Genomic DNA, 14971 nt, shown 5'->3' with positions numbered 1-14971 from the left:
TTTTTCAGATGCAGAAGCAGCCCAGAGATTTCAAAAAATGTCCAGGATACACCTGGACAGTGTCCCCCTTCGATGGACACAACTGATGCCTGTTCTCTCTTTCCAAGGAATGTGAATAATTTGACTGTGGGACCTGCTGTAGGTTCCCTTACTTCATGGCTGGCCTCCCATAAGGTTGATGCTGATTTAGCCAAAGATGGTTTCAAAGCCCACCAAATTGAGCACAAATTTCCACTGGGGACTTTGGCTCTTGATCTAAGCTTGTGGGTCACTTCTGGCCACGAAAAGCCCATTAAATCAATGCTTCAACATCCAAGTTGAAGTTTAATCATTTTGGCTGCTGCCCTTTAATCTTCTTCTAGCCTGAATGCAGTCCAAGGAATATAAAAGCTCTGGTTGTTAGAAAACCATGGTTATTTTCATGTCCTTGGAACAACAGGTCTCTATAATTATGTTCTAAAATTACAGTTATTATTACTGTTGTTTAAAATATATTACCCAATACTAATTCTATAGTTTTTCGACAATACCAATTCTCAGATTTTTTATTTTAATAAATTAGTTTAATTTTGATTGTTTTGTTTTCCAAATTTATTTATTTTATGATGTCTACTTTTATATTCTTTTCTTTAAAACTGTTGTTTAGTGTGTGCCTTGTTTTAAGACTTCCAAGAAAGTCCCTAGAATTCTCTACAGATTACCTATAACTGCCTATTTAACAACTTTTTAATTCAGCTGTTGTTCAGATCATTAGACATTATTATATTCTCTGTCTTATTTTGGGATTATTATTAACATCTTAATAATTGTGTTCTAAGGAGAAAAGAATTAACAAAACCTTTTTTTGTAGACCTTAAGACAAGTTTTAAAGTTACATAATTTGTATGGCTAATACATAGTATCTACTTAGCCATTGATGTAGTTCCCTTGGGTAAAGGGAACATTACAAAATATGGGGGCCAATAATGCACTTGTTTCTTTTTCATATATATATATGTATATAAATATATATTGATATATATTTCACATATACATGTATATTTTAACAATTTGACATTTGTTTATTTTAGTTACATTATATATAGATCTACTAAACAGTTTTGATGTTATTATTTTCTTTTAATTAAAAATTATATTGTTTAAGTGCCTCAGGAATTTACTAATTTACCAATTAAAAAGTTCTTGAATTTTAAAGATAAGCAAAATGCCTTTTGTGATCTTAGTTGCCATGACAATAGGCAGACTCTGAATGTATACTCAGTTGTGGTTTTTTTACTCTAAAATTAGAACTATTTTACTTTGAAATGGATTCAAAGCCAATTTAGATGACTACTTATTATGTAATGCGTTCCTTGCAATTAATAATAAAAAAAATTAAATCCATTAATTTTAAACTTCTCAACTAATTTCTACTGTAAATTAATGATTTTTCAAAAGCTCTGAAAGTGGCTTGTAAGTGGACCTGGTGGCATACTAGTCTTCATTTCCTTATCTGTCTCTAGGAAAGTTTGTCATTTACCTTCTTTCTACACAATGTTTAAAAAATTTTTTAAATTTGCCCAGAAACAACATCTTTTCCATTTTTAATGTAAGTTCCTTTATGTCAAACTTTATCTTTTACAGATATTTGTTCTACCTTGGTTATAGTTCAAAAATGGGATAAACTGCATTCTTGATATAACATTGTAGGAGTACTGCTCTGTGTTCTTCCTTAGGACTTTAGTTGGTTGAATTTTAATTTTGTGCTAACAAGTGTTAGCTTGAATCTCATCAAGTTATTTTAAAGAGTTTGTTCACTGATCAGAAATTGCCATTTCATGCATGTGTGCTTTTGGTTACCACTGAATAAAAAGTGAGATTGGGTCAGTTTGAGTCCATCACCATTCTTAGAAAAAGTGACTCATAAATTGCAGAGACATGGATTCTTACCCCCATTTTGTCACATTTTGTTAAAACACCTTGCCTCTTTGGGCCTCATTTATTTATTCTGTGGATATTTCTTGAGCATCTAATTTGTGCCTGGCACTGTTCTAGGTGCTAGAAAAATGGACTGAAACCTGTGTCCTCATGAAGCTTATTTTTTAGTGAAGAGAGAGACAAAAAAGTAAATAAAGGATATAGTATGTTAGCTGGTAGTTAATACTGTGGAGAAAAACAAAGTTGGGGGAGGGGGATAAGGAGTATGGGGTGAGGGTTTGTAGGCTGCCATTTAAAATTTGGTGGTCAGGGAAGGCCTCACTGAGAGATAATATTGAGTCAAGACCTGAAGGAAGAACTGCAAGGAGACTGGTTTGGCTGCAATTGACTGAGCAAGAGGGAGATTAGTACAAGATGGGGCCTGTGAAGTAGTGTGGGCCATAAGGCATTTGGCTTTTACTCTGAAATAAGAAGGCTTGAGAGGATTTTGAATAGAGGAGTGTTTTATACCTCAGTTAAAAGCCACAATCAACAAAAAAACCTTAAATACAGAAAGTGTTTATATTACTCTAGCTGATGTCTTGAGGATAAACTGTAGAAGACCCAGGACAGAATCAGGGGGATTAGTTAGGGGGCTATTATAATAAACCAGGTAGGAGATGGGAAAGGAGTTAGGCTAAGCTACTAGCATTGTAGGTGATACGAGGTTTTATTTTGGATATATTTTGAATTTGCTGATGATTTGGATGTGAAGTGTGAGAGAAAGAAAGTGTTGAGGATGATTCCACAGCTGAGCAACTGGAAAGATGGCATTGATATTAACTGAGGTGGGAAAGACTAGGAGGAATAGATTTGGGAGGGAAGATGAGGACTTTGATTTGCGACATGTTTTAGATACCTTTTAGATACCCAAGTGGATATGTCATTGTCATTCACCTGTATGAGTTTAGGGAAGTGTTCTAGGCTATAAATGTTTAACATTTTATTTATTTATTTATTTATTTATTTTTTATTATTATTTTTTTTTTAGCTGAGCCATCCTGCTACCTATTGGCAGCTCAGCGGCTGCTCAGCTTTGGCTGGACTTGAACCACTGTTGCTCAGAGTTCAAACTCTTGAGCGAGCTCTTAACCAACTGAGCCACTCAGCCGGCCCCTAAATGTTTAACATTTTAAAATATCATGGGGTCATGGGAATTAATACATGGGAATTAAAACTGGGGAAATCTGAATAAGATTGGTGTATTGAATCATTATCAGTATCCTGGTTATGATATTGTACTAAATTTTGTAAGATGTTATCATTGGGGGAAACTGGACAACGAGTACACGGAATCTGTATATTATTTCTTACAACTGCATGTGAATATACCCAATTGTTCCAAAACAAAAATTCAATAAAAATAAAGTCATGGGACTGTATGAGATCACCAAGGGATACAGTAGAGATAGAGAAAGGGCAAGGTCCACCAACTGAGCTCTGGGGAATCTGACAATAAAAGGTTAGGGAGATGAGGGGGAATTGGCAAAGGAAGCTGAAAAAGAATGGCCAGTGATGTGAGAGGAAAACCAAGTAAGTTGTGGTGTCCTTGGACCCTTGGTTCCCTATTTATAAATATGAGGGCTAACTTGTTCTAGAGTTCTGAGAGTCTGTTATTCAATATTGGTTTCACTTGCATGTCATAACTTGTTCTTTTGAGAAGATGAATTCAGAATGCCACATATCCTTATCTCCAGTAGCAGAAACAAGGACTCTTTTTGACCTTGAGAAAATTAAATTGTTCACATTATTCCTCAGCACATTTAACTCTCTACATATACTCTTGTAAAAGTAATTCTCTTAAATTTCTATAAAAGAAGGTAACTAGGTCAGTGTTTCCCAAACTCTGTACTGTAGAACTAATGTCCGTAATTTATAAATTGCCTGGGGGAAAAAGTTTCCATGGTCAAATAAATTTAGGAAATGCAAGTTAAAGCTAAATAGATTCTTTAATATGGGATTTTGGGGGCCTGTGAATATCTAAGAGAAGATTTATTTGATACCTGAATTTTTTTTTGCTTCAGTATTTATTAACTTCTTAACGTTAACCTTCATAGAATAGTGTGTAGAATGCTGATCTAGTGTAACCATTCTTTGGATTTTCTGAATTGGGAAATAAAAAGTAGTTGTGTAGAGTATTGACTATAAGATGGACCCCTAGACATTTTCTTCATGTTTATGAATCAATTGTAAGGTGAAGTTTATAACTGCATGCTATCAGTGTTACATTTTTATAGTTTTAGAAATTTTATCAAGAAGAATATCCTCATTATTATGTTTGTAAAATCTAAGAGATACATAATAGGGACAGACCAGTTATTAACTTATCCTGCCTCTGATTGTAGTAGCAAGAGATATTTTTGTTAGAGGGTATGGTTGCTTTACATGATTTCATACTAAGAAGCATAAGAATCTCTTATAATTATTTCTAAGTTCTCTCTGTAACTCTTTATGCTTAGTTTATTAGTCTATTCACTTACCTACTTTTCTTGAGACTATTTCTTTTGCCGGCCTTTTATTGTCTATTAAGGAGTTTCATTTTATGTAATGTTTTGCTTCCTGCTTAAATATCATCAGGTGGCCTTCTTTGGTATTAAGATTAGGAGGTTTGATACCTAGCTCCACATTAAACCCTCTCAGACCCTTACAAGGACAGTGTGTTATCATGGTTAAAGAGCATAAGCTCTGAAGTTCATTGCCTAGTTTGGAGTTCCTACCCTACTGTCTACTATATGTAAAGTCATTATTGTTACTATTATACTACTATTCTTCATGATTTTGTTTCTGCCTGCTTTTTATTCACATAGAATTACCCTAATATTTAGTCTATTTTTCATTCTCACCTTCCCATATCACTTTCAGAAGTCATTTCTGTTAACTTTCTCCTATTAACCCAGTATATTTTTTTTAGAATTATTGTTGAAGCACATAGTAGTCATGCCATTAGATTTTGGTGTCTAAAGCTCACTAAACCTATATTTTTAGAGAATATCTACAAATGCTCCTAAGTTCATTTTAATCATAACTTTTTTATAAGTAGTATAAATAGTATTTTTTCCTAAATGATACTGCCTTATACTGACCACACTGTGGTTCATCTAAAACTTTCAGCCTGACCCCCATGATTTTGAAGACTTTCTGCAGCCTCATTTTAGTCACTTTGGTATTTGACCAAGAAGAGCTTACTCTCATCTACAAACTTGGAGAGGCTACTGTGAATATCAATTTCTGTATCACTTACTGAAATATAGGAACCTACTATTTTTTAATCCTCCACACTGAAAAATATCTTGATCCATACTGCTGTGAGGTATGGTATTGTGAAAAGAGTGCAGCTTTGAAATAAGGCAGTCCCACTCATAGGTTTAAATTCTAGTTTTATATCTAACCAGCTCTATAGCCTTGAGAGAATGACCTAACCTTACTGAGCCTTATCTTCCTCACCAGTGAAAATTATGTAATAAATCTTTGAAGAGTGGCTATAAGAAATAGAGATAATGGAAATTAAATTAGTTAAATTATTAATTTAAACAACTAACATTATTTAGTTAAATAATTAAAATTTATAATCAAATAATGAATTAAAATCATTTAGCACTGGCCTGACAAAAGGTAGTCACTGAATTGATGCATACTGCTTTTGTCATGGCCGCTCCAGCTGCTGCTGCTAGTGCTACTACTGTTACTGTTGCTTTTGCTGCTGCTCCAGCTGTAGTACTGTTACTACTATTATTGCTACTACTTCTGATGACAGGACATCCTGGGAACTGCATATCAGTGGAACTTCTCATCAGTGAGAGTTTTAGTGACAGTCCGTCTGCACTGTGGATATTTATAATTTTGTCTCAGAGTTCACAGGTCTTGCAGTATGTTCCTCTAAACTGCTGGATAAGTGGCATATTATTGCAGTGCTTTAATTGCATTTCATATAATTCTCTAATGTCAGAATTGTATATTCTGACTTGTCTAATGGCTATGAATGAACACCTTGTTGAAAACTAGTACATAGTCCTCCCTGTTTAGGAGAGAAACATTCCTTTTTGAGGTTACAGAATCCCTTCTTCAAAGAAAACTTTTTATTATCAGGCATTCATTTCCTATAATCTTGGCTACTTATCCAGTACTACTAAATTTATGAAAATGTATAATTGTGCTAGTAACAATAGTAAAATAGGTGTTTTTTTTTTATTAAACCTTTGAAATGATTTTTTTATTTAAATCTGCTTTTCTCAGATGTTAGAGAGAGTGTAACTCAGTCATGGAATTGCTCTTTTCTATCTGTTTCTCCCTTATCTTTATTTTTCCTCTTTTTCTATCTTCTTTAGTATATCTATCTGGACAGATTAATTATAAAAGAATAGAAGTAAAGTTTTAAGTTTTGCATGGTTCATTTTCTTGACAAAAATTTGAGAATACAAAGACATTTCCCTCTAGCATATCTTCAGAGCATAAAACTGTATAGTAAATCCATAGTAACTCAAGCTTGAAAAACTAGGCAACTTAACCATTTGTGTGTTTTATGTATTGAATCAAATACCCTGAAAGCCACAGTTGAAAGTGATTTTAAAAGTTCATTTAGTTCTGTCAGTGATTTCCAAGTTCTAAGCAAAGTACAATAGAAGAGCACTGACTGGAGTTAAGATATGAGAGTTCAAGACCCAGCTCTCACTCACTTTTTAGTCAAGTTACTTTAGCTTCTTCATCTGTGAAATGAGGCTGAAAATAATCTTTGTACTATTGTTTTGAAGATTCAAAAGATATGTAAAATGTGTTTTGCAAATGAAAATTTATATATATTTTATCAAATCCCCCTAATTTAAAGAGTACTAGTAAGAAACAAAAATGAAAAAATGACTTTCCTTGAAACTGAGTTCCTGTCTTGCATTTCAGAATGGCTACTGGGTTTTATACTTGCCACCAATAGTAACTCTTTCATAGTATAATATAGATAACCCTTACATATATTCATTGACACTGAACATTAATTCCCTACCTTCTGTGTGCAAGACTCTCTATCATACGCTGGAAATGAAAATATGAATAAGACATGGCTCATGTCCCCAGGGTAATTACAGAATGAGGCAGTCAGAAATGTAGACACCTAATCCACATCTTCATAAGGCCACACAGTAAACTGATTTCATAATCAATTAAACTGCTAACACCATGTATATAGTATTATACTATGTAACCAAATCTTTAGCGACTGTAAATCATTTTTTCTTTGCAAAGTGGATGCAATATATTTGCTCCTGGTATGTAATTGCAAATCAGTAGGTAGGAGCTGTGTGTCAAAATATGGTGGTTTCTGGCAGTTTGGACTTCTGCCTTTGATATCTGGTGAGGAGGGAACCATGGGAGACTTGGTAAAATGGAAAGATAATTAGTATAGTCCTTCACTTGGGGTAAACTGTACCAACTTCTAGTGGTTCTGAGGTTATAACCATTATTTAAAAAGTCTCCTGGTCCTAGAGTATTTGCTTGAAGAATATAAATAAGTATCCAGGGCCCAATTCAATATTGCCAACAAAATTTTTTAAAATAACACAATAAAGCCCTAGTCTGGTATTAAATTATTTTGCCTCCATTGATGCTCTTACTTTTTGCTTCACAGTTTTACAGACAAATATTTTGTTTCTCTTGATTCCTTTTCTCTGTCTTCACTAGTTCTTTTTTCTGTCTATAGTGATTTTTTTTTGCTCTATCTTTCTTAACTTTAGAAGACCAAACCTGTGTCTAGTATTTTTGCCATAAACGTCTTTGCCATAGACAAGTTTGCCTCAAGCATTTTTGTGTAACTAATTGACTTTAAGGCATTTTTGCTATAAAAAAGATAAAATAACTCATTGCCAGTTTGTTTGGTTTCAACTGGTTGACTGGTTTCATTTCTCCATTGATTCAATACTCAATTTTTATATTATATAAATCTTAGCCCTCAAAATAATATAGTGAGGAGTCAACAATAGGGCTGTCTTAAAATAGTGGATGATAACACCTACATATATCGACATGATAGAAAATATCGTGATAAAACTTACTGGAAGTGTAAAATAAGAGAGTACCAAGCCAGATTGCATCTCAACTAGAAAATAACATATCAGTTCGCAAATTTTTCGGTGATCAAGTCATCCTTCCCATCTGTCAAAAACAAAAGGCTACCAAGCTATGGCAAATATAAAAGGCAGTAGTAATTCACAACAGTCTTTGAGAGCATTAATGACTGATTCTTTAGCTAATTTAGATACAACAGCTTGTTCTTTAATGCTGTCTTTACCAAATTTATCACCCAGTATTAGAAGTTGAAGGGAAAGAAGAATCAGGCTCCTCCTGTCCCCCCCCAAAAGAAATGGTTATATTATTCCTGGTGAGTATAAGTTGATTTTCTCTTTTTTTACTACAAAATTGCCTTATGGCCAATTAGTTATGTGATGAAAATGCTTGCAGCAAACATGTCTATGGTGAATATGTTTACAGAGAAAGTACCTAGAACTGACCAAATCATAACCCAGGTGTTCAGAAATGGGTAGATTATTTCATACTAGAGCAAATAAGGCTGGTCTTAACAGAAGTAGACCAACAATCAAAATTAATACCCAATGTATTGTGTTTGAGGGTGGGGGGAAGTATGGCCTCAAAAGGTTGAAGATAAATTGTGGAGAAAAAGAACGTCAAAATGTTGAAGACAAATTGTAGACAATAAGATTAGTTCCTGACTCTACCCATGGCAATGAATAGTTAACATTTATTTAGCACATACCATGTGCCAGACACTTATCAGTGTTTTACATTTATCAAGTCAATTCTCACAAACTAATTTGGTATGCATTGTTATTGTCCCAATTTTATGGATGAGAGAACAGAGGTACAGTTAAGCAGTTTGCCAGAGGTCACATAGCTGTTAAGGGGAGAGCCTCAATTTAAATTATGTCAGTCTATATTCAGAAATTAAAAGTACTGTATTCCCTCTCTGGTTTTACTTGTGATTCCAAATATACTTCCTGTTTTGTTTATAATTGGCTGAAGAACTGAATGGGACTGAGCTTCAATGTGAAGGCCCTCTGTTTCCACAGGAGGGTAGGCATTTGTAGCATGGGAACCAGAATCTAGCCTCCCAGTCTTATAGCAGTATTACTATGATGTATGGGTAATAGAATATTTCAATAAACAATGGAATAAATGGGCCTATTAATGAGATTTGACAATAATGCTCAGCATGTTTTAGAGTGCAAACATCTAGAGAGATCAGTTAAGCTTTTTCATTTTTCCTGACGTGACTTTTTAAGGAGCCAGATTCACAGGAGAAGAATTGGCTGTGAGGAAGTACAGTGGAAATTTGAAGTATAACTGTCACTTTAACCCTGGTTCTGTTGCTTGATGGATTTATTATGTTATTATTTTTTCGGCCCTATATTTTCTCATCTATAAGATGAGAGTAAGTTGGATAATATATTCTCTTAAGACTGAAGTCTAACCTAATACACTATGATATTTCTAAATTGAATTGTTGATTGACTGAAAAATAATAAATTGTAATAAAAATGGAGGGTCATGCTCTGGATGACAATTTTTTTTACATTTTTTTTTAAGATTTTTATTGGGGAATTGGAGGAAGAGGAACAGACAAGTTGCTATCCTTTTGTTCTTCAGTCTAGTTGTGGCGGAAGTTGCTTCATTGGCCCAAGTTGGCACTATCATTGCGCTCTTCCTGGGCGAGGCAGATCAGTTGCAGGCTTCTGGACGGCCGCTCAAGGTGGCTGCTGGCCGCTCACACTGGCTGCTGGCAACACACGGTAGCCCATGGCAACCCACTGCAGCAGGGGCTACAGCCTATGCCATTGTTCAGCATCTTAGCTGTAGAGGGCAGTGTCACTGGCCCTCATATGTGGGATCCAAACCGGGGCCCTCTGGCGTCCCAAGCCAGCTCTTAACCAACGCGCCATTTGGCCGACCCCTGGATGACAATTTTAAGGTTATCTATATAGAAGTGATGGTTGGGATTGTGCCTAAGGATGAGCTATAGAAGACTGAGCAGGTCTGAGTGGTATATTTCCATATGAATGTTCCACAGGGACCATAAACTCAGTATGTCCAAAACTGAATTCATTTTTCCTGCAAAATATGCTTTTTCTTGCCTTGAATTTCCTATCTTGGTTAATGGCATTACAATTCTTTTGCCACTCAGCACAGACATTTGAGGGGTCATATTTGCTCTCCTCATTTATATTTATCTGATTGGTACTTACATTGTCTTAGTTTTACCTTGTTTATCATCAGTCTAAACTTCCTTTTCTCCATACCACTGCTACTGCTTTACTTGAGACAATCTATCTCTTATCTGGACTCCTTGACTAGAGCCTGTCCTCCTCTAATACCGCCCTTTCTCTTCCTGATGCACAAATCTGGTCATACTTTCCTATTAGCCTTAGAATAAAGTTCTTAGCATAAACATTTTAGCATGGCAATCAGGATTTTTCCTGAAGTGGCCCTTGCTATCTCTTCAGTTGCATCTCCAAGTTATTATTCCCTGTTCCCTACATACCAACCATATGAGACCACTCAGGGCCTCATATCATTGGCATCTTGTTTTATACTTCTTTGGATTTGTTCTGCTTTGAACCCCCTTTCCCTGCTTTGCTATAACTCTTGCTCTTGCTGCAAACTAAGCTCACTGTAGTGTCTTCACTGCTTCCTTGCCTCTTTCATCTTCATAGTGGCTTAGTCCTTTATACAGCCATTGAGTCATATAGATGTCTCTTCTAAAACTTTTCACAATTCTTTTGTTTCATAACATTTTTTTCAATGTTTCCTTGACAGTGAACTTCTTGAAAGGACGGACTGTGTCTTAACTTTGGATGGAACTCTTAGCACAGTGCCTGTTGTATGTAGAACCCGGTAAATGTTTAGCCCAGTTACCCCTTCCATGTATAATATCCATTAACATGTCTCAGAACAAATGATCAGAAATGGTGCACTAGATGTTTTACTATTTTTTTTTTTAGTTGAGCCATCCTGCCACCTGTTGGCAGCTCAGCAGCAGCTCAGCTCGGGCCAGGAATCGAACTGGTGACCCTGTTGCTCTGAAGTCGCACTCTTGAGCGAACTCTTAACCAATTGAGCCACTTGGCCGGCCAGTTTTACTATTATTTATTAGTATGATGGTTACTATCTTAAATTTAATCCTGAGTGTCTAAGTGGAGGGTGTTGACAACTGGTTGACTTTACTAATGGCTTCAGTTCAACCTCTTTCCAACTTCCTAAGTATGCTTACAAGTATTCTTATATTGCAGATTATGTTTTGAAAATCAGCATTAAAATTTTTGGCTTTCAGATGTTATTGGGAAAAAAAGAATGTGGTCTAGCTGAAATTAATCTGAACATTCCCCCCTTATAGCTCCTCCCTTCATCTCAGGGTATATTTATAGTGTGAATGAAACTTCAAAATATCACATGAATGTATTGTAATTGACCCAAAATATTCATTTTACATATTGCCTTGAAGTGGTCATCTGACCTGCAGAAAAATGCAAGTAGGAACATTTAATTCATCTTAAACTTTAGAGGGCAAGGATTGTCCTTGAGAAATAGACCAGAAAGAAGTATTTCAGCAGGTTTATATACAGAAGAAAAATTACTTATTTGCAATCTTAATCTCTAATGATTTGTTGTTGAAATTGATCACCAGTCAATTCTTCTATTCTCTTTACATTGAAATCCTAAACAGTGTTTGTTTTAAAGGCTATACTATGATTTTCTATAAAAAATTATTGCGACATTCATAGGAGAAAAGTACAATTATCTAATGGCAGGTCATTAGCTCAGAACTTTGAGCTTAGCAAATTTCACTGTCTTCTACCACGCAATTCAATATCTCAAATGATGACTATTTCAGCAGGTATCTTTAATGACAGAGTTACAGGTAAGAACATTTTTTTCTTTTCCAAAAGCATTAATGATGTAGTCATAGTGTATTATAATTTGTTAATTTTAAAGTATGTTTTTCTAGTTATAAAAATATGGCATGTACATTTTAGTGATAATGTATATAACTCAATGAAATTTTATATTGTGTGCTTTTCTAACTTTTTAATTTGTTTTTCTAAATGTTTTTATTGGTTATTACAATTATGTTCCTTAAACAGAATACCAGTATGGTTAAAGACCAAACAAGATTGGGATGATAGACCTCTGAATGCTAGTTATTTCAGTAACTTGCTTTGTTCTCATTTATCAGTTTTTTAGCCAGTAACATGAAGGGTAATAAAACCTCTGTCACCAAGCTCCCTTGCAGAGATATTATAAGGACTCAGTTTCCCCAGTTGAAATGCAGCAATAGTAACACATGCTTCAATTTATTATTAGAATATCTATATGTGAAAATGGTTAGCATGATAATATTTCTTTTATAAGAATGTAAGGTCTTACTTTGATAACCTTTTCAACAGTAGGATGAAAAGGAAAATCCTTTTATAAAATATTTTTAAACTACTTTGTGACCAATGTGTTTCAGTTTTTCAGGTTTTCAGTTTAATATTATTAAATGCTTAGAAATAAAAATCAATTGTAATTTACAAATTTATTTCAAAACTTTGTTAATCCAAAGTCTACTTTTTGTTTCATCAGACTAATTTTTGTGTTTTTTACTACTTTATACATGTTATTCTTAAAATTATTATTTTTTATATAAAATCATTACAGCAGTGACGTACTGTACACTTGATGTTATTCCATCTTTATGAATATTATTGTTCACAATTAAATACTCGAGAGAATGATATATTCATTAACCCCAAAATGATTGACATTTGTGCATTTTGTTAATTTTTTGGGCAAGTTTTATTCATTTAAATTTATTTAGTAAATTAGTTCTAATTATTGTAATAAACTATCAATGTAGTACTTCTACAGAAAAAGACATGCCCTATTTTAAATTATTTGCAATTTCATGAATAACTAAAATATAGATAAATAATTTTATCAGTTAAATTATTATTAATACCTAGTAAGGCATTTGCATTTTATAGTCCTAATTTTTAAAATTTACCCTTAGAGAACAGATAAAGAAGAGGGGGTGTTTGCCAATTCTATATTTCAAATACTAACCATGAGAGTACTTTTAGCATGGTTGACATTTCTATCCTACTAGATGTCTTCATTTGTGTCCATGATATTTAAGTTACCGTATTTTGCCGTGTACAATGCGCTCCCCTGTATAATGCACATCCACATTTTAGGCCCAAACTTTCAGGGGAAATAATCTTTTGTTTTAATTTTTTAATTCAAATTTTTATTTGTTTACATTTAGGTACTTGTTTTTTGTATTATAAAGGAATTTTAGCATTTATTCTTTAACATATTATGGTACAAGAAATTATATGTTACAAATAATTACAAAACACAAGAACAGATACAAGTTACAAGAAATTTTATGTACGGGTAACAAATTTACGATATTTACGCATCATAGAAGGCCAAGAACTCTTCGTCGTTGCAAGTTTGTCGTAAGTTCAACAAAACTGATTATCATATTCCAGGGTATTATTTTGCATATAGATATCATTATTGATTTCTAGAGTTACACTTTTAACTCATAAGCATAAATAAAAGATTTAAAAATATTTATATAGGTAATGGAATTAGTACTACCCATGTATAATGTGCATCCTTATTTTTCCCTCACAAATGTGGGCAAAAAAGTGTGCATTATACACGGCAAAATACAGTAGTATAGTTGTTTATGTTAAATGTATTAATGCTTAAGTATAGATATTAAACCTTCATAAAGTTATGAAGCACTTAAATGTATTAATGTCATTTCAGATCAAGTAGGCACCCTAATTATGCAGATTAAAATTGAATTTAATATATAATATCAGCAAATAGTATTTAGTCATCAACAGTTTTTAAAACAAAATTCTTTTGGAGAAGCTAGCTTTTACATTAAACTATTTAAAAAGATTTTATAGATAGCATATGCATTTGCTGATTTTTATAATAAGTTACAATTAGTATTTTTTAGAAATCAAGAAGTTAAAAAAAATTATAGTATTATAATAAGTTATAATTAGTATATTTTTAGAAATCAAGAAGTTAAAAAAATTATAGTTAATATTTGAGCTATGCTTATAAAGATTTTTAAGAGAATATATCCTCCAAAATAATTTCTGTGATTTTATCACCCCTAGACTAAGCTAATTGTAATATATATTGAAAGGTATTATCATAATGAATTTCACAATAGGTAAAATATCTTTTCTCATTTTTTAAGTCCTTTAATAGTCAATAGTGATGCATATGATATATTAACTGTATGACCTGCTTTTATTTTTTAAAGAGTAATTAATTTTTTCTCTGAAAGTGTTTTACTAACTTGTTAATGTCTTTTGTTTTAAGTTGTATTTAGCATAGAAAACATTTCTTAAGTGCTCTTGTTTTTAGAGAAGAAATACATGTCTGTTCATTTATTTAGCACATTTATTGAATCTGCTGTTTATTCTCTTCTTTATTCTTATTTTATTTTTCCCTTAAAATATTTACAGAGATCATTTACTATTATACTATAAGATGTACATTAGTTTAGATTTATATTTTATTTATTTTAAGCATGCAAAAGAACTGTTTCGTGTTTTTCCATTTTAATTGTAAAATAAAATATTCAATACTTATTTTGTTTTCAAGATTAAAAAATGAAGTTCCCACTAAGAAACAAGAACCTGTGTCGGAGGTAAATTTTGTTTTATTTTATAACTTAAAGCTTTATACATTTAGAAATTATTGTTGGTGTGATTTTTAAAACATTTTAATTCAATGTGTGTACATCAGTAACAATTATTGGCATCTTATCAGGAAAAAAATTGAGATTTTGTTTTTTGTTTTCATTCAATGTAAAAATATCTAACCCTAAGAAAAATTGTAAGGTAGTTTTGTTTTGACAAAGACATATATTTCACTTGCCTGTTACTTACTTTAATAAAAATGAGTTTATGACTTAAAAATCCTGAAATCAGTAAAATCTCAA

At 33.0% G+C, this 14971-nt stretch overlaps 1 protein-coding gene across 10 annotated transcripts in view; it reads left to right on the top strand.

Moving 5' to 3' along the window:
• ZNF280D (zinc finger protein 280D) overlaps positions 1 to 14971 on the top strand; it is a 126955-nt gene that overhangs the window by 93940 nt on the left and 18044 nt on the right. For 9 of the 10 annotated variants that reach the window (XM_019665470.1, XM_019665496.1, XM_019665479.1 and 6 more), the window contains one exon: positions 14632 to 14677. In XM_019665470.1, the coding sequence (XP_019521015.1) occupies positions 14632 to 14677 (46 nt within the window). Of the gene's footprint in view, positions 1 to 8; positions 2943 to 14631; positions 14678 to 14971 lie in introns of those variants that run through there. The other variant, XM_019665536.1, reaches the window with a different exon arrangement.

This window comes from Hipposideros armiger, unplaced genomic scaffold (genome assembly GCF_001890085.2).
Source record: "Hipposideros armiger isolate ML-2016 unplaced genomic scaffold, ASM189008v1 scaffold_12, whole genome shotgun sequence".
In the NCBI taxonomy this organism is placed as follows: Eukaryota; Metazoa; Chordata; class Mammalia; order Chiroptera; family Hipposideridae; genus Hipposideros; species Hipposideros armiger.
Note: the sequence above shows the minus strand (reverse complement) of the source record. Positions and strands in the feature narration are given on the sequence as shown.